General features: G+C 41.3%; 1 protein-coding gene across 3 annotated transcripts in view; it reads right to left on the minus strand.

The window, feature by feature from the left end:
• CYRIA (CYFIP related Rac1 interactor A) overlaps positions 1–23,334 on the minus strand; it is a 55,853-nt gene that overhangs the window by 16,505 nt on the left and 16,014 nt on the right. For all 3 annotated transcript variants that reach the window (XM_032866877.1, XM_032866876.1, XM_032866878.1), the window contains one exon: positions 9,957–10,036. In XM_032866877.1, coding sequence (XP_032722768.1) covers positions 9,957–10,026 — 70 coding nt within the window. In that variant the 5' untranslated portion in view covers positions 10,027–10,036. The remainder of the gene's footprint in view (positions 1–9,956; positions 10,037–23,334) is intronic.

Raw genomic sequence — 23,334 nt, forward strand, 5'->3', positions numbered from 1 at the left:
AGGTGGCCCAGTGTTTTTGTTTGTCAGGAAGGAACATCTTTGGTGAACATACCCCGGGGCAGCAGGGCTCAAACCAGAGCAGGGCTGTCAAATCAAAGGGTTCTTATCTTTATAAATCAGTCAAGGACCTCCTCTGTCTTCAAGCATGGGGGAACATGCATACCTTCTCCTCACAACCTACTCAGAACTGTATTGGAAAATCTGACAGAATCAAACAAATTAACAGAAAGTAATGCGAGCAGAGGACACCATTTATGTGGAGATGTCTTTGGCTTTGAAGGAAGCTGTGGCCTTTCATCCATAGGATATGCTGCTCTCCCTGTACCCAGTGGTGTTGTAGAAACCCTGAAGACAGTTTCAGCAAAGGGATTTGCCACAGCTGTAAATTAAGTCCCTCGCTCTTCTCCCCCACCACTTCCTTCCCCCTCCGCCCCTTCCCCCTTCAAGATAGACTAAGAAACATAACCAATTATCTATGATTAACATTTGGGGATATAAAGTGGCGATGATTTACAGCAGAATACCAGCTGCTTGAAGAAACCACATAAAATTGCAAAGGTCCATTGGAAAATGTTAAGTGTGACTGGGCTGACATATTTATTTGCACGGGAACATTAGTCATCCCTTTCCTATGGAAGAGCGAATGAGGGCCTGCAAAAAGCAGGGAGGGCTGAGTTTGCTGGAAGGCTCATCTTTTCAACCCCAGGCAGTGGGATCCCTGTGATGTCACAGGAAGAGGAGGGAACTTCAAGGACGCAGAGTTTTGAGACTGGATCCTACTGCCCCCCTGCCACTCAATGAATATGAGACTTCAAGGTCCTCTCCATTCATCTCTGGCTCTCAGATTACTTCGTGGCAGAGGGAGGGACACGCACAAGAGCTCTGTCCCCTCCCTGTACTGTCTTGTAGGGACTATGGCCTGGAGGCTCCTAATGGGATGTTGATGTCGATCAAAAGCACTTAAAAAGAGAGTGCTGGAAATTTAACCAATCGCTGGACTGAATCTCTGTATTGGCATAAATTAATTGCCTCTCAGGTCTGTTCTGTTGCTTTTTGCTTGTTTGTTTTATTTGTAAAGTGACCAGAAAACAGCTTTTATTTTCCCCCTCTCCTCTCCCAAGATTATCTAGCCATCTCTGAAGAACCTTAGTGGAAGTGAGGGTACCAGGGAAGGGCGGGATGAAAGAAAAGCTCAGTGGTATCACTATATTGTACACCTAAAACTGACATAACACTGTATGTGAACTATACTGGGATTAAAATTAAAAACTTAATAAAAAAAAAAAAAGAAAGAAAGAAAGACACTCAGCAATGGCAGGAGGTAGCCTGCTCTACCAAGATCATCCCAGGCAAGGGTTTCATCTGACACTCCACCTCGTTTCAAGACGTAGGAGGAGACTGTTGTCCTAATAGGTCACAATATCCAGAGCCTTTCTGTGAATATAATGGGTGGCTTGGAGGCTTTAGAATTTCCTTCCAAACTAGCCCCCACCCCTGCCCCCGGACCACTCTTACTGTTCTTGGCATTCCTTTCATGCTCATAAAGGTGGATTTGTCTTATAAGAAGATCATTTCTCAGTTCCTATCTGCCAAGAAACATTTCTTGCTCCCAGCCCTAGAAGCTGTACTTTCTCTCCTGGCTAGCCTGCCCCTTGCTCTCCCTTCTCTTGTAGGCTTCTGTACTATGTGTCCTATTGTCTGTTCAATGTGCTTGTGTCTCTCCCCAATACAGTTCTGTAATCCCTGAAGAAGAGGACATGGTTCTCCTAATGTCCCCCTGTATTGATGTGCTCTATGTCATCTCCATGCCTCTCTGCCCCCATTCCTGTTGTTCCTGCTTGATGCTACAATGCAGCGGAAGCCCTGCATATAATTACTGAATTAGCATCAGTACAAAAAAAAATCAAAATTCCTAAGCAGAGACTTCATGTCCAGCTCTATGCCATCCAAGGCCTCTCTGCAGGGAAGTTCTTCATGCGAAAGTGAAATGATACCAAAGACATCTAGTTGTGTAAGAAGGAATGGGGAACACCAGAGCCAGCTACTGTGTCTGTAAATAGAAAATGTCTATTTAAATTGCACACACACACACACATACACATTGAGAGTTTAAAGGAAAGAAAAAGGCCACCACACATTGCACTAGGGAGTTTCTAACAGATATAAAAGCAAAACAGAAAAGAGCACAAGGTGGAGGGATCTGTGACAAGAGTCTTGAATTCTTCATGAAATGAAAACTACATGTGGAAGATTGATTCTAATATGTCAAAGATGTATCTTGCAACAAGCATGGAGGGGCAGAACTAAAAAGCCAACAGAAAAGATCAAAGAGAATACCAGAATTATTCTACTTAATCAAGAGGCATAAAGATATTAAGAGATAAAAATACAACAAGTAGAAATCAATATCAAAATAGGCTCAGATACAAACATTAATTGAATATAAATGGGCTAATGACTCCAATTAAAAGGTAGATATTATCAGCTTGGATGGAAGAGTTGGGGCCAACTACACACGGTTTACAAGAATTACGCTGTAAAGATAAAGACACAGACAGGATGCAGACACATACATCATACAAAACAGCAAGCATAAAAATCTGGTATGGTCAAACCATAAAATTCTTAATGATACACTTAAAAAAATATTATGCAAGACCTCTAAAAATTATACAACATTGCTAAGTAAAATCAAAGAATATCTAAACAAATGGAAAGATACAGCATACCCATAAGTAAGAAGCATCAATATTGTTAGATGTCAATTCTCCTCAAATTGATCTTCAGATTTTATATCATTATAATCAATATCCCAGCAAGGTGATTTTGTAGCAATTGAAGGCTGATTATAAAACTTACTTAGACAAGTAAAGAAACTGGAGTAGTCAAAACAATCTTGAAAAAGAACAACAGATTTGAAGGACTTACTCTTCTTGGCTTTAAGATTTGTTATTTGTTATAGTTTGGTAATCCTTGGTGAAAAGGCTCAATAAATCAATGGGGGAGACGAGAAGGCCCAAACATATCACAGTGAGCTGATTTCTGATAATGGCCCTCAAGCAATCTACCTGTGCTCAAACAAGTTGATAATGCATGAAAAAAATAAACCCAACACCTTGCTCATAAAATGAACAAAAATCAGTTCAGGATTGGTCACTGGCCTGATGTAATGCTTAAATTTCTAGAACTTCCAGAAGGAAACAGTAGAATGTCTTTAAGACGTTGGAGTGGGCCATGATTTCTTACAGAGGAGATAGCATGCCCTTAGCACAGAAGAAAAGCAATCATAAATCACACTTCATCAAAATTTAAAAGTTCTGTTCATGCAAAAATAAGAAAAAAAGAGGCAAAGAACTGAGAGAGTAAAAACATTTGCAAGCTATTATCTCACAAATGACAAGTATCCAGAACACACTAACTCCGACAACTTAGTAATACGATCAAAAACAACCAAACTCAAAATGGATAAAAGATAAATATATTCTAAAAACGCCAAGCGAATATTCAATAAGCACATGCAACAGTGTCCAACAGTCTGAATTATGATGGAAGTGCAAATTAAGCCACAAGGAGAAATCATCCCACAGTCACTAGAACAGCTGAAAGGAAAAAGATCGACAATGCTAAGTTTTGGAGAAGACGTGTTACACCTGAGCACTCTAGACTGCTGGTAGAAATGGAAAATAGTACATCCCATTTGGGAAACAATTTGACAGTTTCTTGAAAAGCTGCATATAACTACTCAACAAGTCTATCTTCCATATGTACACGAGAGAAAAGACGCATGCAGATATTCTACAAGAATGTTCACAGCATGTTACTCCTAGTAGCAAAAAACTGGAAGTTGCCCAAGGTGATCATCAATAGGAAAAGGGATGCAAAACTGTCCCACAATAAGAGTATTCAGCAAAAAAGGGAGGAAACTCTGATACATGTAATAACATGGTTGGATCCAAAAACATTTTGTTAAATCAGAAAAAGGTACCAAAAAAGCATACACTGTATAACTCCATTTATATGAAGTTCAAGACTTTAAAGATTAGCTAAATTTATCTTAGAGATACAAATCAGATCTGATCAGTAGTAGTTTCTGGGTGTTGGTTAAGGGCAGGGGACTGACAGAGAAGAGGCATGCTGGAACTCTTTGGAGTGAAATATGCTGTCTTGTCAGAGAGTGTGGCATTGGTCAAAATTGACTGTATTTCAGCCTGTCTAATTCAGCACATGTAAATTATGCCTCAATAAAAATAAATTTAAAAAAATGGAAAAGTCAGGAAAAGAAGAAAAATTATCTATTTTGAGTAGATGGAATGGCTTCTTCTCTTCCAGCAGCAAGAAATCGGATTTTCTAAAAGAAGCACGTTTTTTTTTCAGTAGCAGCTTTATTGTGATACAGTTCACATGCCACACAATTCACCGATCCCAAGTGTTCAATGATATGTAGTATATTGCCATTGTATAATCATCACCGTCACCAATTTTAAAACATGCTTTTATCCCTCAAAAAATCTGTACTCGTTAGCTATTGCTCCCCATTTCTTCCTAGCACCCCTAGACCCAGACCATCACTAGTGAACTTTTTATCTCTGTAGATTTGCCTAATCTAGACGTTCCCCATAAATGGGATTATACAATATGCGCTCTTTTGTGATTGGCTTTTTTTCACTTAGCAGAATGATTTCAAGGTATCCCTCCATCAGTATTTTACTTTCTATCACTCAGTAATGTTCAAGTGAATGGCTGTTCCATTATGTGTCCATTCATGACTTGATGGGCATTTGGGTGGTTCCCACTTATTGGCTAGTATGAATAATGCTACTGTGAAAATTGATGTCCGAGTTTATGTGTGGACCTATGTCTTCATTTCTCTTGGGATGTACCTGGGAGTGGAATCATTGGGTCATAGGGTGACTTTATGTTTTACATTTGAGGAACTGCCAAACTGTTTCCAAAGCATCTGTACCATCTTACATTCCCACAGACAGTGAAAGACAGTTCCAATGTCTTTGCATCCTCACCAACACGTTTTGTTATAATTTTTTTTGTGTGCGAAGTGCTCTCTTGTGGTGGTTTTGCTTTGCATTTCCTTCTTGACTAATGACAGTGAATATTTTTCCTGTGCTAAGAGGATTTTTGTTCATCTTTGGAGACGTATCTACTCAGATCCCAAAGGAATATTTTGATAGATGCAGTTGTTTGGTGAGACAGAGTGTCTTCGAAGAAAGGTAACCTTGCATAGATTGTCACCTACTGGGACTTGTGCCTGTCTCAGAGACCTTATACTCCAGAGTGGATACTGGGTGAAAGGCTGAGGAAGCGTGTTACTCCATAGAGTTCAAGTTCTAAGTTATGGCTACCTCTATATCACCTGCGTGGCAGGGGAAAAACAGGGAACCAAAACCTAAAAGGAGTCTTCTGTGACCAACTCTGGAGACCTCAGCTCTGGATCTGGGAACCCGAAAGGTTGCCTGGTCAGCTCCGCTGTCCCAGACCCTAGGGTGTGTTGATGCTTGACTCGAATGCGTTAGTTAAATATGGTTCCCAAACTTCCTGATCATCAGAACCACCTGGGAAATGTGGGCAAAAGCAGATTCCTGGAACTAGGCTACTGAATCAAAATTTTGGGAGAGGCTCAGACAACTATGGAAAATCTATATCCAGCAGATGTTTCTAATGATCATTTCAGTCTGAGAATCCCTGGAATTATTTTGCTGGGTGGCTAATGCCCGCTGCTCACTTTGGGTATCATAATGAGTAGATTCAATTGAACAATCGTCAACAGACCTTCAGGCATATATCTTCCTGTACACGGTCCCCAAAGCCATCGCTCAGGCAAGATTAGGTTGCATTATATTCCCCTCTCTGTCTCCCAGCCTTCAAAAAGGAAATGGAAATATGTTAAGGAGGCAGAGACAGAAAAAGAAGAAAAAAAAAGTAGTGGGATAAAAAAAACCCCAACAACAATAAAAGAGATGTTAAATAGTTGTGTAGAAATGTGAGCACAGAGTATGGAACTCACTGCAAAGGTCAGACAAGAATTTAAATTAAATCTACACAACTGAAAAACCTTAGGACAGATGTGTCTAATTTTGTCTTATATTTTGACCCAGCTTAATTATATCTATTTGACCCAGTTCAATTATATTCCATCACTGACTTCAAAAAGAAGACTCAACACTCAGAGTAGAGGTGCCAAATTCATTTAAGCTGTTGCTACATGCATGCTGTTTGGCCTTCCTTCCTCCCTCCATTGCTTTCTCCTTAACTCTTTGTAGTCCAGCCTCTAGAGGCAAAGGAATATGTCTTGAATCTGTTCTGCCAGTGGCTACAGTAGCTGGGTGGCTCATAGCCCATGCTGCCATTCCCTTTCCAAGCCTTTTTTTTTTTTAAGATTTTATTTATTTATTTGACAGAGATCACAAGTAGGCAGAGAGGCAGGCAGAGAGAGAGAGAGGAGGAAGCAGGCTCCCCGCTGAGCAGAGAGCCCGATGCGGGGCTCGATCCCAGGACCCTGAGATCATGACCTGAGCCAAAGGCAGAGGCTTAACCCACTGAGCCACCCAGGCACCCCATCCCTTTCCAAGCCTTATCTGTCTGGAGTGTTTTGCAGCATGTGAACCGATTTACAGTCCCTCCTTCTTTACTGTCTGTGCTCTTCTGGCTGCCTCAATCTAGCCTGTTGTATTCCATTCCTTCACATGGCCAGCATCTGTTACGAAAGCTTATTTGGTGATCTGTTCTCCATGTTCAACATGGGGAGAAGATACTGGGTTGCAAACCTGAGTGGGGCCCGGACTCTGCCATCATGAGTCTTGGTTTAGTAAGATATTCTCTTTCCTCTACAATCTAGTCTCTTTTCCTGATCCTCTGACTCATCAGCCTCCTGATAAGCATGAGCATACCTAAAGTTCCCACCTGCCAATCCCTTATCTGCTCTCGAGTTTTCCCTCAAGGAGTTCAGCTATTCTTTTTGAAGGAGAACCCCAATTATGGACCACTTAGCCCTGAGCTTCTGCAACTGCTGTGGTCTAACCCGAGCCAGCCCTCCATTTCTGCCCATACTTCCTTTTCGTGAGCATGAGCTGCTCTGTCTAAATTGGGCCTCTTGCCTTTCTTCAAACACGCCTTCCTATTCCTACCCCTACCTACTTCCACTGTTGGAAAACTCCTGTCCCTATACGCTTGTAGAAAAATCACCATTCTTTAAAGCCCATTCCAAAGGCCACCTTTTGCTAGAAGACTTCTCCAATTCCTTCTGTTGTCTTCCGTTTCCCTAAACTAAACTCTTTCTTCCTCTTTACTCCCCAGACTATAGAGTGGTCTTAAGCCCCTTATTTTTATCTTGTCTTGAAAAATGTGCCTATATTATGCTGCACACCAGCCTGAGATTCCAGTGACGGTCCTTATTTAGCTCTGTCTCCTTGATGTTGCCTGGCTTACATGGATGTTCGTAACCATATTGCACATACCACTGTTGTGCTGAGCAGATATCTACAGCCTACAGAGAAATTATGGCCACAGCCCACCTTTGCTATCCTCTGGTCCATCACCATTCTTTTTTGAAAACTATCTTTAGGAAAGAGGATTTTCAGGATCAAGAAAAACTTATTTTTTCCATGAGATGTTTTAGTTCATAGATGATGGAGAAGCTCTCTACTCAGGAACAGGATGATGGCTGTTGTACTTCTAAGAGGCTGCTTGTGCTGGGCTCTTGAGGAGGAGAGCCAGAGACCTGTGCTCCATCTCAGGTCCTTACTCATTCCCTACATGACATCAGCCCAGCTATTTATCTTTTCTTTGTCTCAGTGAAATAATGTTAACCTTCTCCTCGGGATTGACAGGGAAATAAAGAGTTCCCATACATTTTTTAGTAAATTTCTAGGTTTTGTTTTGTTTTGTTTTCCTTACTTACTACTGCTCTAGTCTTAATGAGCCCCAAGGCATGAGAATCCAGTCCATGAGGAACCTTGTTGAAGATACTATGGCAGATCTACAAGTAGAGTTTTTGGTACCATAAAGAACATCATCAAAATTCAAGATATTTAAATGTCCTTTTTAGCCACAATGACCTTTTTAAAAACAAACAAACAAAAAAATTAAGAAACTATCCAAAGTACAAGACCGAGCAGACCAGAGTGCTTGGTCTTAGGAGAGAGGAATAGCAACAGATCCTCTGCAACAGCAGTGGGCCAGGGGCCCCCAAGGGGATAACCCCAGAAGGCTGGCCGTCTAGAGAACACCCATTGAAAACCACTGCTTTAAATCCCTATAGACTGTGATTTTCTCACTTGGAAGACTTTTCAAATTACTCAATATTACTTTTGTAAAAGCAAGAAAACCACGAATGCAAGAACAGCTAAATAGACAAATGGGGGCCACTGAACGTAGTAGGCATTTGTGAACAGGGTGTACAGGTGCATGTGGCATTTAGAGCTTCAGGAAAAGTGCATGCATTTAACTCCCCTAGGGGTTTATATGCCCCTCCCCCACATTTTGGGTGAATGGAGTATTTTACTTTCACCACTGTTTTGGACCTTGTACATCCTGGACGCAACAGTGTAACATGCACGTGACAAGTGGAAGGAATCAACTAAACATGCAGATAGTAAGATTAGGGGGATGAGATAATAGGTCATTTATCTCGTAAAATTCTTTAAAGTTATTAATAAATTTTCATTAACAACAAGAGCAACAGCAATGAAGATATGTGTTTGCTAAAGTTATACCAGGAAAAAGCAAACAAACAAACAAAACATTCTTTTCAATGTGTTGTATCAATCTGGTATTGATCCCAACTATGGCACTTACCAAACCCAGCCAACCCAACCCAACCCATCCATCCCAATCCAACCCAAGCCAACCAAATCCAACCAAATGGCGGCAGCAGAAAATGAGTTAAGTTAGAAGTGAAATATCCTTCATTGAATATAATCTAGAATCTGAAATATTTTTTTAGGACACATGAACTTTGGGGTCACTTTTCCTTTTCATGCAGCTCTCTTACACTTACCGAAGATTCTGAAAAGACATCTCTAGGGAGCAGTCACCTTTTGCTTAACTGTATCTTTAAAGGGTCTTCTAGCATTTACCTAGAAAATCTCTGTTTGCAAGTTTAATCTACGTGTAAGGAAATTCTAACTTATTTTTTAGTATACATAAATATTTAAAAAATTAAAGCTTAATGCAGGTTAAAGTTTGCAACAAATGGTGAATACTGACAAAAAGGACATTTAATGTGCTTGCTGTTGTGAAATTGCAATTTAGAAAAAGGGGAATGTAATAGTGAAGGTGGAAACATAAGCTTGGTTGATACATGAATGTGTCACTCATCTGGAAATATATTCAATCAAGAAAATCAACAAGATAAGGAAAAAAAAAACCCAATGTTTCTTCAGTCATAATTCACAGCCATTTCACCTTAGAAAAAAATAAAATTTTTGATAAAAGAAACATAGCCTTCAGACAAAAGGAGTATATCTCAAAAGTTTTATATAGTTTTATATAATCAAATAACATAAACAGACAGCAATGACTCAGAAGTAAATAATCTATATGCCTATTTTCTAGTTTTGATAATTTTTTCACATCTAGTGATATTTGTTTTATATTAATCTCTGTAAGTTATTACATGTGCTATTTTTCTTTAGAATATGATATAGTGTTTCATAAGATTTGTTAGGAAAAATACATGATGATGATAGATGCTAGCTGATGAAAGTAACTGGTTCTATAATCAAAGAAAACCATGGATACATTAAAAAGATTTTCTATGAGATTTAAAAAAAAATAATGGGAAAATAAAGAAATGCAATAATCTTTGAAGACCCAGAAAGAAATGCATAGTGACATTTGGATTTAAGTATCACATAAAATCTTTATGTTATAACTTCTCTATCAACAAGCTATAAAGAAAGCAAACAAGTTCTCATCATTATCTTTTAATTTTTGGAACTTACTTTCAAAATCCAGGAAAAAGTGTGGATAATTTTCAATTTCCCTGGTAAGGACTTTGAGCAGGTTTCCCATCCCAGCAAACCTAGGAGAAGCAACACAAAACCAAATACCATTAGCAGGATGAAAAACAGAGTTCTTTTTCTTCTTCTCCTTCTTGTCCTTCTTCTAAGAAAAAAAAAAAAAAAAACAAAAACAGTCTTTTTAAAGGGTTGGACCTATTTTATTACCTTGCATAAATCACACTGGACCCCCAATAGTTGCATCTGAAGACCAGATACAAAACATCTCCGTACCAGACGATGACTAATAACTTAGCAACTTCTTCCTGAATCAGGGACAGATAAACATCTCTGAGGTTCTGGTTCTCTAAAAATTAGGGTTATCTGACCTAAGCCATATAAAGTATGACAGTGAGAAGAATGTCACAAGCTGTCTCTGGAGAATATACTTGTGTTTTACATATCATTCCCTGTAATGACAATTAACCAAAGAACATGCTATTCTAAAAATCAGGTATTTTAGTTATAGGAGTCAAAGCTTAGGTATATTCTACATTGTTTACTTCTCCCCTTCACCAGTTCCCTGAATCTTTACAATTAATACTTTAGCGTTGCTTTGTTTCCTTTTCACCGATGTGGGAACATACCATGTTAATGGATAAGCACAAAGAGGGCATTATTAAAATATCTGTCCAGAAGGAAAGTTTCTTAAAATTTCTGAGGAAAAGAGTTTAGAAAACACAGATTGAGAGCCCTAGGGACCCCTTATGGTCTGTACAGGAAACCAGATTTCCCAGAAGTTCAACTTTCTGGCAAGTCAGAAACTCTCATTTTTTGGGATGCCTGGGTGGCTCAGTTGGTTGGGTGTCTGCCTTGGGCTCAGGCCATGATCCCAGAGTCCTCAGATCAAGTCTACATTGGGCTTCTTGCTTGGTGGGGAGTCTGATTCTCCACCCTTCCTATTCTTTTCCCCACTCACCTTCCCTCTCTCTCTCTGAAAAATAAATAAAATCTTAAAAAAAAAAAAAAAGAAACTCATAATTTGACATTTCAGTGGTAACAAGATTGGCTACTTCATGAAGTGCAAACATGAAAAAGTGTTGCTATTAATCCAAAAACTTATTTTCAATAAAATTACAGTGTAATTGCATAAGTGGATCAAACCAACAGAGAAATACAGATTTGATATATATTGGCAATCCCAACTTAAAAAAAAAAGAATAGGGAAAACATAGTTATATTTAGGTTATTGGCAAAAATTCTACTGCTCTCAGCTTCAGACATTAAATTATCTTCTTTAGGAGGCCACTGGTCCATTCACTCATTCGGCACATATTCGTGGAGCTGCCATTTGACGCTGGGTGCTGTGCTCTTTGGAAGGCATTTCTCTAACTCCTGACACAGACCTCTCAGTTTGTAAAGGATCAACTTGAAAAATCACTGGACCAGTAAAAGAAAGCCGCAGGCTGCAGTTTTCTTTACACAGGGCTTCAGACAGTGTTTATGCTGATACAGGAATTCCTAAAAATACACCACTGTAAGAAAGATGGGAGGAGCAGAGAGTGCTTTGTGTGAGACAGTATGTAGCCAGAAGTTCCCTTGGATGCAGAAGGAGATATTCGAGTCCTCATAACCCTCCGCTGAGAAAATACTTGCACACATCATCCATGGAATAGGCCACTAATAAGCTAAAAAGGAGCTTGGGAAGCCCGATTTCAATCCTAGTTCTGTGTCCTGCTACCTCTGTTAGCCAGGACAAGCCTCTTAATCTCTCTAAATCTCAGTCTTCTCATCTGTAAAATGAATTTTTGAAATGTATCTATTTCATCAAGTCCTGAGAATTAATGAGATCCAATTGTAAGATGCTTTGCACATCATTTACAGGAAGTACTCAAGAAGGGTGAAGTACTACTAGTATGGATAATGATGATGACAATTGTCAGCATCATCATTATCGTGATTATAACAGCCTCTGGATACTTAGGGTTAGCCTGTGGAAGATGGGTTAATAGGTTGTATGCAGCTCTAGGGAAGAGAGCCAGGGTCACTGAAGAAATAACTGAAGAAGATCTTCATTCTGTGCCATGAAAAAACAAAACAAAACAAAACAAAACAAAACAAAACAAAACATTCCAGTTGTCTGAATAGTGAGGGATTTGCCTTGTAAAATAGTGAGCTTCCTGTAGTAACTCATGGTGTTTAAGTACTCTAGCAGCCTGTAAAAATATAGACATGAATGATGTGTTGGGCAGATGGTTGGCCAAGATACGTCTTAGACCTCTGCCATCTTGAGGCATCTGGGCATGCGCACCCATGTGTGTGCACACACATACACACCCGCCCTTGTGCACTGGGAAGCAAACACCAAGCTTCCCTCTTCCAAAAGAATCTTCCCTATTCTTTCTGTCATTTTCCATGCCTTTATGCACATTTCTATTTAAGATATTTTTCGAGCACAGCTCTGTATGAGGTAGATTTTGCCAAACTAAAGCTCAGAACTGGTGTAGTCCATTCCTGCCACTGGGCAACATTCACAAACCCTCCTGAGTCTCTTGGAAAGAATCTGTATCCAGCTTAACGAACAATCCCAATTCAGACCCAGAGACATTTCTGGTAGGAAGATGATTCTACTGCTTAGTAGTGGTCCCAACTTTCACATAAAATGCCTTAATAGAAGTTAAATCTTCTTGATTTTTCCTGGTTTAGCGCTATTAATGTGTCGCAAGAGACCTGAATGGATTTAGCTCCCTCCTAAAATTCTGTCTTGTGCATGATTTTACTGTCAGACTACCTGGGTGGGAAATATGTCAAGCCTTTAAAATTGGTAACAGACTGAAAGGAATACACTCAAATATCAGCCGGCTACAGAATTCTAGTCTGTTCAAAAGGTCATTTCAGCTAGCTGGCTGATATGGTCAAACATTTTGCAACATGATTCTAACATCAACTGTGGTCAATTAAGGAACTCCCATTATTCTAGATGTTTCATACTCCCAAAAAGAACTGTCTGGAACAATGACTGTGGGACATTATGTAGCCTTAGGGGTTAAGTCCAGTCCCATGGAACCTGCATTTCCAGACACACTCTTTGAATAAGTACAGAAAGGTTTGATGCTTCTTGTTCCTCTTTAAGGTCAGCAAGAACTCATGGAAGAGTATTCTGGTTTCAGGTCTGCAAAGTGAGTTAACATCACACAGATGGTCACTGAGGTGGCCCGGGATCCACTTGGAAGGGACCCTCAACCGTGGGGTTTCCACTACTGCCCCAGCCATATCCTGCTGGCAGTGACTCTGCAATCTTTGCAAATAGCTCTTCAGTGCATAGAAAATACATCTTTATGCAGCACATTCCTAGTGAGATACTTTCATTCATTCATACGAAGATTCTTAAAAATATTTTATCTTGTTCAATACAAGAACATAAGATACATTATTATATGCTATTAGAGAATGCAGATCCATAGCAAGAGTGGGGAGAAGAGAAAAATAAAAACAGAGTTGGAAGATGAAGGTAGAGAGGCATGGAGCACGTGAATTATAGGATATCTGGGCCGTAAGGTCTTCACGTTCACTGGAGTTGAGTGTTCAATTTCGACCTGTGCTTCTACTGGCCAAAGCGAAGGAGAAAAAATGGTCCTTTTCAAGATATGGTGTCCAGAAAGTAAAAACAAATGGGTTATGCTGAAGAAGTAGAGTTTTACTTTTTTTTTATTAAAGAGAAAAGAATGAAAAATTGATCATAGCTAAGAAGTAGCTGAGACAAAGAGAAATCTCCTGTGCCTAAGAGTACACAGAGAAGTCATTCGTATCTGAGGAGGAGCCAACCCTCCGAGCTCCCGGGGGCACAGAAGTGATTTCACAGCTGAATGGGGGGGGGGGCAGAGCTGCTTGGCAGGCAGTTTGGGGCTGTGCTTGAGAAAGCAGGAACTCCGGTTTCCATGTTGCATTTGGGTCTGTCCCAAGGAACGCCAGTTACTTGCCATTCTTCCCTGTGGTGCTGGAGCTTCTATCAGAATGAATACAGAAACCCAGCAAGGGCTCTGCTTCTCCTAGGAGGACTTTAACCTGCATCCCTTAAAATGGGGTTGATGATTCTGATGATGATTCTTGGCAGTTTCTATAAGTAAATTTCCAGGAATAGGAAAGGCCTCCCCAGTAATGCACGAGGGGGAGGAGAACCAATGTGAAGGAGGGAAATATAGCCAAAAATGTAGAAGCTGAAGTACTAAAATACTTTACTAGAAATAGAAGTCACAAAGGAGGATGGTAAGTGGGACTCCAGGCATAAAAGAGATCAAGTAATATTGTATAGAGCATGCTTCTTACTCAAAAGAGTGTGTTGTCTATATTGTGAGCTATAGGTTTACTTAACACACACACACACACACACAACTCCTTTGGCATCCTCAGAGATCGTTTTAAAGTGAGGCCTTCCTGGGACTTGCTCTAGCTACAGTGTGCATGTCAGGGTTGTGAGATCTGAATTGATTTCTGTGGGAAGAGTCTGGTAGGGGTGCAGCAAGGGAAGAGGACAAGGTCTTGGCTATCAGATGAAGAGAAAGGAAAGTTATATCAGTTGGATAAGAACTTAGGAAGTGGTGAGCCTTGCAAAGACACTCTCTGACTCTTTGACTTGGGAGGTCTCTTGCTTTTGGAGAATAGCGTTGGAACATAATTCTCTTGCCATCAGTTACCACTCTGGATGGCCCTTTGCTCTTAGAGGCACCAGTCTTCTTCCATGGCTGAATTTTCCAGGACTACCCCTTCTTTACCAAAGCAAAGTTCTACTGGGTTCTTGGCATGTTGACTTTAGCTATTCGCTGGACTTGTTTTCCCACACCATTATAAGCTAGGATCCACCAAAAAAGATTAAGACATGGTCTTGAGAATTTAAAGCACAGAGTAGGTCAAAATAACAATATGGCCCACTGGTATTCTCAAAAGATGGACACTGTAAGTAGTAGATGAAGGAGATAACTCAGAAAATTTTGAAAAAGCTGCACAAATAGAAAGCACCATCTAATTCTCCCATTATTCTAGAGCAATTCATTTCAGTTGTGAGTCTTGGGTTCCTCATCTTACAAAATACTCATATAATAACATCTTGCAAGGACTAAAAGAAACAGGTGTGAAATGATTGTGCATACTGTAGAATGCCATGCAAATATTGCTACAATGATTCAGCATTACAACTCAGTTTAAGATATTCAGGGAATGAAAGAAGTATAATATTCCCTGACTCACAATATAAGTTCCTTTGCTCTAGATCTTTCATGGTTGGTCTCTTACGGTCCACGTTTCTTTATGCAAATCACTTTCATTATCGTCAGGTTAATAAGTATCTAAGGGCATTCATAGTTGACATGGCAAGATATTTTACTATGGGCCAAACAATGTATTTTAGATATATTTTTCTTATTTTATCTTCAAAATATAATTAGGAGAAAGATATATTTTCTAAGGTTTAGAAAACTGAGGATTATGAAAATTAAATATAGAAGCTGATTGAAAAAAATATAAATCCTTATTTAAAAAAAACAAATTTTCAGAAGAACAGTATTTATGCGAGTCTGTAATAAGCAGAGGCTGAGGTCTTCAGATAATGTTGTGTACATTATCAGCCATTTCCAACACAAGAATTCCAAGCATATACAAATGCTTTTGAAAACAGGAACAACTAGGTCACTCTTTTAGTAAACGTTAGAATCGTCATTGAAAACTTCAAATTTTAACCAAATTATTGTATGCCATTTCATAAACATAGCATAAAGTCCAAGGAAAACACAAATATTTAATGAAGAAAACCCCACCAAAGTGACTCATGAAACATCTCCACTGAAAAGGATTGAAGTGCCAAAGGACTAACGTACAGACTTGCAGCAATCTAAAGAAGAGGAAGTTATGGTTATTGCCCATTTGGTCCCAGGAGACTTGGTTCCCTCCAGTGTTGGCCTTCTTTAGCACTGATTCTCTTGATGACAGTGACCTATCTAAATAAAAGGCAAAAGCAAAAGCAAGCTCCTATCCCAAGACAAGGGAATCTGATAGTAGTTTGGTGGAAAGTTTGTCTCTGCTCCTCCGCCTTTGCTTGTGAAAAAAAAAGAAAAAGAAAGAAAGAAAGACCTGTGATAATTACTGAAGGGAACCAGTCAATTACTAGTTGAACACCACGACTACCCAGGGAACAGGGCTGGGATATGCAGGCCATGAAGTCACGGCCTCAGCACTCAGGGAGGCATATTCTATTTAGGGAGATGGCAACAGGCTTAAGGATGTGATCTACCCAGGAAACATATAACACATTTCTGATAAATGATAAGTGCTCAAAAATGTTAAATGAATGTGAAAGTCACAGAATATACTTGGCACATACTGAGAACCAATCAGGGGGATTAGAGCCTATTATTTTGATACCACACACGAGAGGGACCAGAACATCTCTTTTTATTGAGTGCCTACTGTGTGCCTGGCGCTACACTTGAGCTTCCACACATTTCAGTCCCCTCAAAACTCACGGCAACCCTTGAGCTCGCTATAACTATCTTCATGTTTACTGGAGGAAAAAGAGGTTCGTGTGGTTAGAGCATCTTTCTGAGCACTGGAGGAGAATAAAAGATAGAGTCACATTTGACGTTGAGAGGCTGTGAGCATAAGTCTATGCTCTTTTCCCCACAGGAGGAGACCTGGAGCTCCAGACCCTAGGTGGTCTGGGGACTTTGGGGGTCCATGAGCAGGGAAACTGCACGCAAGCTAGCCTGTTATTACACGCATGTGCTCTCTTTTCTTGGAAGAGGAGCCACCATTTCTGTTCCATTCCAAAGTGGCCTCTCCACATGAGCACTGCTCAGTGCCATAGATAGGGAGGGAGGTGAAAACCACGGCGGGTGGAGTCTTCCAGAAAAGCTGATTTGATAAAAATGAGCTGCCCCGAGAGCGTGAAGCACCCTACACATCTGGACCGGCCAAGGACAGCCCTCTCAGCTGGGTTTGGGGGGGAGAGGAGGGATTTAGGGACGAGAGGAGAGCAAAGGGCACAAGCTGGGTGACTCGTCAAGTCTTCCAAATACAGAGGGATTATCCCTCAAGGTTCTTTTACTGCTATATAATTTTGAAATGGGTCCTTTTGCATTTTTTTCTCCAAGTATTCTAGAAGGAGGGCGTTTCTCTAGTCACTGTAGGAGTGTTAATGGTGCCTGTAGAGACAGCCCCGCATGTCACTGCCAAGGGAGGCCCTCATCTCCCAGGGGTGACAATTTGGGATGAGCATGTGGTATTTTCTATGACTACTTTCTTGACTCCGGGCATAAGATCACTTCCACGGAGTTAGCTCTAAGCCTGCTCAGTAGAACACAGAGACTCTTAAAAAAGTTTTCTGCTAACATTTCCAGTTCCAAAAGAGAGGAGAAAATTAAAGGACACACACACACACACACACACACGCAAATATAAATATCTATATATACATATATAGATATGTATATGTATATTTATATGTATATAAAATTTGGAGCTCTGCACTGTTTGGAAGGAACAATTGAGTAACAGCATTAGCTATATTCCCAGTGTAAAACCGAATAAAACAAATCCAAACTTCGTCTTAAAAAACTTGGTCATAGTTTGTGAGGAAATTAATCTGTTTACTCTAAGTGAGAATAACAAAGGACCCAGGCCCAGGGTGCAGGCATTACTGGAAATGTTGACCTTTTCCTGCATCCACCAGAATTTCAACGCCAATGTCCTTGATTAGAGAATAGGCGCTCAGAAGATTTCTTTAGGAGCTATGGCTATTTGAAAGGAGAATTCCAAAGTCAAGACCACCTTTATCAATAAAGAACAGAACGTGAAGAAAAAAATAGATAAAACAGTAACCCCACAGGGTTTTACCTTCTAATATATTTTCCTTAAGTTTTAAGACAATGAATACCCAATGCCTCTATCAGAAGGGATAGCTTTTGTTAACACATGGAATGAGCAAATGTCTTCCAGAATCTATAATACTTGGCATCCCTGCCCCTGGTGCAAAGATTTTAAGAAATCAAAGACTTTGGTTCTTTATCTATAACTCAGTATTTTGCAGGATAAGAATCCCAGTCCGTCCTAACATTTTGCTGCAACATAGCATATAAGCCACAGACCAGTCACGAATACAACAATGACATATATTTATATAATATCACATCTTTGTCAAAGAGGTGTCTGGCCACAATCACCCTCAAAACCCAGCACGTGTCAAATGTAAAAAAGGTATTATTGGACCCACTTTACAGACCAGAATTCATGGGTCAGGTATAATAAGTGTCCTTCCCTAAGTCTCCGGATAGATTCTGGACTTTCTGATCACCCAGATGTATCACAGTACGTTCTGTAATAGAACCAGGATTATCTTTTTCTAGCTCCTATTTTTACAAAAAAGCACTTGCTCAAGGACCCAAAATACATTAGGGCCAAAGAAGGGACCAGAACGGAGATATCCTGCCTCTCCATCTCATGCTCCATCTGCCAACACAGAAAGTAAATGGGACACCTAATCCGTTCTTTAAGATGTAAGAAGTACAGTGCGATGTACTGTTGCCAATGGAGGGTTTCTCCGGCAAGTTTGTAAGGTCTCATCAGAACGTGCTAATTGGCGACCTAACAAAGACATCCCTGTGGATGGTTCACACACTTGTGCACACTTCTCTGGGCCCAGACCTTGATTATCCTAATTCTGACACTTAGCAGAACTTGTTTGCATCCAGCAAACAGCCCCCAAACCGATCTTCCTGACTCGTCTTGTTACCCTGCCATTCATCTCCATATGACTGGCAGCGCCCTCTCTCTAAGCACAAATCTGATTATGTTACTTCCTTTTCCACTGCTCCCCAGTGCCTGCAGGATATTACACAACCAGATACACGTGCTGGGCACAGAAGAACCAGGTCTCTGGCCTCTGCTCATCGCCTCTGTTCCCTGTCTTCCTCCCTCTCCAAGGACCCTACATTCCCCCCCACACACCCTGTGCTTCTCTAAAGGAGCCCTGCTCTTGATTGCCTCAGGGCCCTTGCACATGCTTCTCCTTTTGCTTCCAACTGTAATGACAACTAATATTTTTTAATGCTTTGCAGGCCATAGTGATGATGTATTAGCACATCTTGATTTTTACAACAACCATATGAGGTAAGAACAGTTATTCTCTCAATTTCAGAGATAAAGAAAGAATCTTAGAGATTTAGAAACTTGCTCAAGCCCACAGTGGCAGAGCAGGGTCTGGAATCCAATTCCACGTGACCTCTAAGCACTAGTTTTGGCAAGTGCCTCCCTGGAATTCCCTTTGAAGTATGAGTTTGGAAACCAGGGTGTGCAGAAGGAGCCCCCTGACTCCTCCCTACTCTTTGACCCCACTCTGGTAAAACAAAATCCCCTCCCCTGAATGAGCTCTGCCTCTCTGCTCACCCACCATGCTGTGCTACTATGTCAAAGTGCTTATCAGCCTGGACCCTGACTGCATGCTTTCTCCCTTACCTCTCTCAAGGTCAGGTCTTGGGCAGGGCTGTTTTATACCTTACTGTATCCCCCCGCACTTAGCACAGTTCCTGGCCCACAGTTAACACTAAAACGTAGTAAGCCATCCTTTTTTTTTTTTTAAGATTTTATTTATTTATTTGATAGAGAGAGATCACGAGTTGGCAGAGAGGCAGGCAGAGAGAGAGAGAGGAGGAAGCAGGCTCCCTGCTGAGCAGAGAGCCCGATGTGTTACTTGATCCCAGGACCCTGAGATCATGACCTGAGCCGAAGGCAGAGGCTCAACCCCCTGAGTCACCCAGGCGTCCCCATAGTAAGCCATCCTTAACTGCTCTGCCCAGTGGTTCCAAAACATCAATTAGTCTAAAGCAAAATAAGAAAAATAAAGGCTATGTCATGAGCCTTGCCGAAAACTAAAGCTATTCAAACATTTTCATGTAGCAGTGTTTTTATTTATTTTACAAAACAACGGTGAGAGTTACATCCTAAATCCCCAAAGTTTATTTGGAAATTTTACTGGTTTATGAAATTCAAAAATCTCGGAACTGCTAACCCAGTCAGTTACTTGCCCGGACTCAGTAACAGAGCCCCAGGGGGAGCCTGGTCTCTGCTCTCAGGCCAGTGCCTCTCCCTGGATCCTGCTACCAGCCTTTATCCAAAGTCTTACCTTCTAACTACAACAGTGCTCCAAGATTTGCCCAGCAGAATGGAGAAGAGCAGGTCATCTCCGACTTTATGACTGTTTCTGGGACTATCTGTGAATTTAGGAGGGCTAGTAAAACAATCTACCTTTCAACCTGAAAAAAAATACCTCTCGACTAAAATAAAGACACATTGCTTGAACAAAATAAGCACCTGTTTTGCTGGGGGGAGAGGGGGATATGCACCAATGGAATGAAATAGCTCAGCTTATAAATTCTGGGAGCTGGAATTTGCTAAACCAGGTTAGCGATTTTAGATAAGTGGGCTGGGTTGGACTTCCCTTCTCCATCTGCCACTTGTGTAACGGAGTCATAAGGTTGTCTGTTGTGTTGCCGAATGGGTTGCCAAGAATCCAACAGATGAGTTCATTCTGAGATGAAGGAGGAAAACTGAAGTAGAGTGAGTCTATTAAAGCACTTTCATCTGACAATAAAAATGAGTTAATGGCTAAAATGTGTTTTCAAAACGTTTTAACACTACAAGTAATGGCACTCAAATGGGAATATGCCTTGAATATTCTCATCGATCATTAATACCATGGTGTCCCTCAAAAGGGCTTGGCATTCCCCATGGAATTCAAACTGCAAGAGTCCAGTCGTAAGACAATTCGTGAGAATTCTCAAAAAAAAAAAAAAATATATATATATATAGAGAGAGAGAGAGACCATTATGGAACAGAATGATAAAGTGCAGGTTTAAAATAGCCCTTTCAATATCTGAGCTCAGTTTTCTAAAATAAACTATTAACCTCATCATAGCTAATTTCCCCATAAACATCAATATTAAAGCAGCGAAAAGCCTCCAAGAAATGAGGGAAAAATCTGATTCTTTTTTAAGGAGTGAAAGTCAAAATGTCCCCCAATTTCAGATGTTTGTGAAGATGGAAACAATCCGACTGGGCTTTACTCTGGACCAGCCCACCGCTGGGAAGTCCTTAGTGAGTTTGGTCCCTTCTACTTGTGAAATCAAGAACATGGTTATGAGCAAATGGGTTGGTCAACCTGCCCCTGACAGAGGAGGAGTCTCAGCCCACCCAGGCCAGTTCTGCCTAATTTCAAAGGGAAAGTGACCCCTTGCGGAGCCAGCAGCCTGGGGACCTAACCGCTAGTCTTGGAAATGTCTTTTGTCTGGTGGTTAATTTATTCAACTTCTCTGGGATGGCCTCAGCTTAGATACTGAAAGGAAACACCAAGAAGTTACTTAAAATTTGGGCTGTCCAGACCATCAGTGATTTAAACACTGTCCGTCCTCTTGGATTATAAATCTCCTTTTTCCAGAATTCCCTTTCGGGAAAGCAGCTCAACAAGCAACCAGCCCCCCTTCCTCTCAGGGACGAGCTGCTGAGAGGTCATGCTGGACGCGCTCTGGGTCAAACCCGCCTCCCCGACTCTGCTCCCCGGTCTCTGCTCCTCTCCCCTCCCTCAGTGTTCCTTCTTAAGTTTCCACCTCCTCCATCTAACCTTCAAATGTCTGTCTCCAGCTGTCTTTCTTCACACCTTTCCAGCCCTCCCAGGGGACACCCTCCGGACTCCCAATTTTTGCCTGAAAGACTTCCGAAGATTTCTCAAACCCTCGCCCCAAACTCACCCTTCCTCCTCACCTCCAGGCCTGCAAATCTAAGTGAATTTCCTGAAAGCACAGAGATTTGGGTTTGGGTTTTAATATCTGCCGCAAATATCCCTCCCTTCCCTTATTCAGTGAAAGGCATCGTCATTCAACCAATTGTATTAGCCGGAAACCCGAGTGTCATCTGAGATTTCTGTACCCACTACACTCCCCAGATCCATTCTCTATCCCAGACTGTCCACGTCACTTCCACATCTCCCCGAGATCCGCCCCTCTCCATGCCTCCTGCTTGCCACTATCTCCTTATCGCCTCCAGTCACCATCCCCACTCCCACCCCCGCACCCCCACTAATGCAGCACCAGATACCTCAAGCACCTCAGATCACGGACTCTCGTCTCCGAGCTTGTCACAGGAAATGCCACGTGCAAAATGGATGCTGGTGGGTTAATTCTCTTCCATGTCTGTTACCTTATAATATAACATTAAAAAAAAAAAAAGGATTTCCCCTTGTCTCTGCCTGGTTTTCATTCCATGGCAGCTGTGTCCCACAACATTTGTGCTTGAAGTTTCTCTGCCTCCACAGTTCGCTGTCAGCAGGTGAAATATGTCGTAGCAGGTTGACACAGACAGGGGTGATATTGGAAGAAATTCTTCTGGGAAGTGAAAGCCGCCTGGAGAATCCCACCCACCCCAGGGTTGTGGGTTAACTTCATGTGTAAGTCTAGATTTTCAGTTGTCAAGTTTTCTTAAACTGGGACCCATCTGTATACTGAAGGAGATTTGGAATTGGCATGTTAAAGCATTAGGGGTATTACTTCCCAGATCAAATTTATTTGGGGGTGGGGGCGGCTGGAAAGTAAGAAATTAGGTAAGTGTCAAAAAGACCAACAAAAGCCATTTGGCATACTAAAAACCTGAAGAATTTGAAGCCAAGGGAGGTTGTCATGCCCCATTCCATCTCAAGCATGAAGGGCAGTGAAAGGCCTGAAAACCTCCCTTGAAACCTCACAGACAGGAGTGGTTCTGCTTTGGTTTCCAGTTTCTGAAGCCAGCCATCGGCTTGATTTCAAAGTATTGTCCCTAGCAGACCAAATCAACATTTTTTAATGATTTTTTAGAATTTATTTATTCATCAGAGAGAGAGAGAGAGGGAGGGAGCACTCACAAGCACAGGGAGCAGCAGGCAGAGAGAGAAGCAGGCTGCCCACTGAGGAAGGAACGCTCTGCGGGGCTCGATCCCAGGACCCGGGATCATGACCTGAGCTGAAGGCAGATGTTCAACGGAGCCATCCAGGTGTCCCTAAACTAATGTTTCCAAATAAATCCCTGGCTTGAACTCCCAAGCAAGTGACGAGGGCCATCAGCCTAGGCAGGGAAGGGAGAGGTGAGTAGGGAGGGTTTGCTGAGCACTGGGAGATGTGGCATCCAAGCCAGGCGCTTCCTGCGGCAGACTCCACGGCTGCGCGGGACATGGGGTTAGCTGGGGGGAAGGATGGTGCGTTTTAGCATCCATGCTTTCCAAGCTGGCTGTCAAATTAAGAGGAGTACAATTTTTTTAAACATGCTACTGAGGGCCATAATATGTGACCCAAAACTCCCTTTCAAGTTTCA

This window comes from Lontra canadensis, unplaced genomic scaffold, assembly GCF_010015895.1.
Source record: "Lontra canadensis isolate GAN:19392208 unplaced genomic scaffold, GSC_riverotter_1.0 scaffold32, whole genome shotgun sequence".
In the NCBI taxonomy this organism is placed as follows: Eukaryota; Metazoa; Chordata; class Mammalia; order Carnivora; family Mustelidae; genus Lontra; species Lontra canadensis.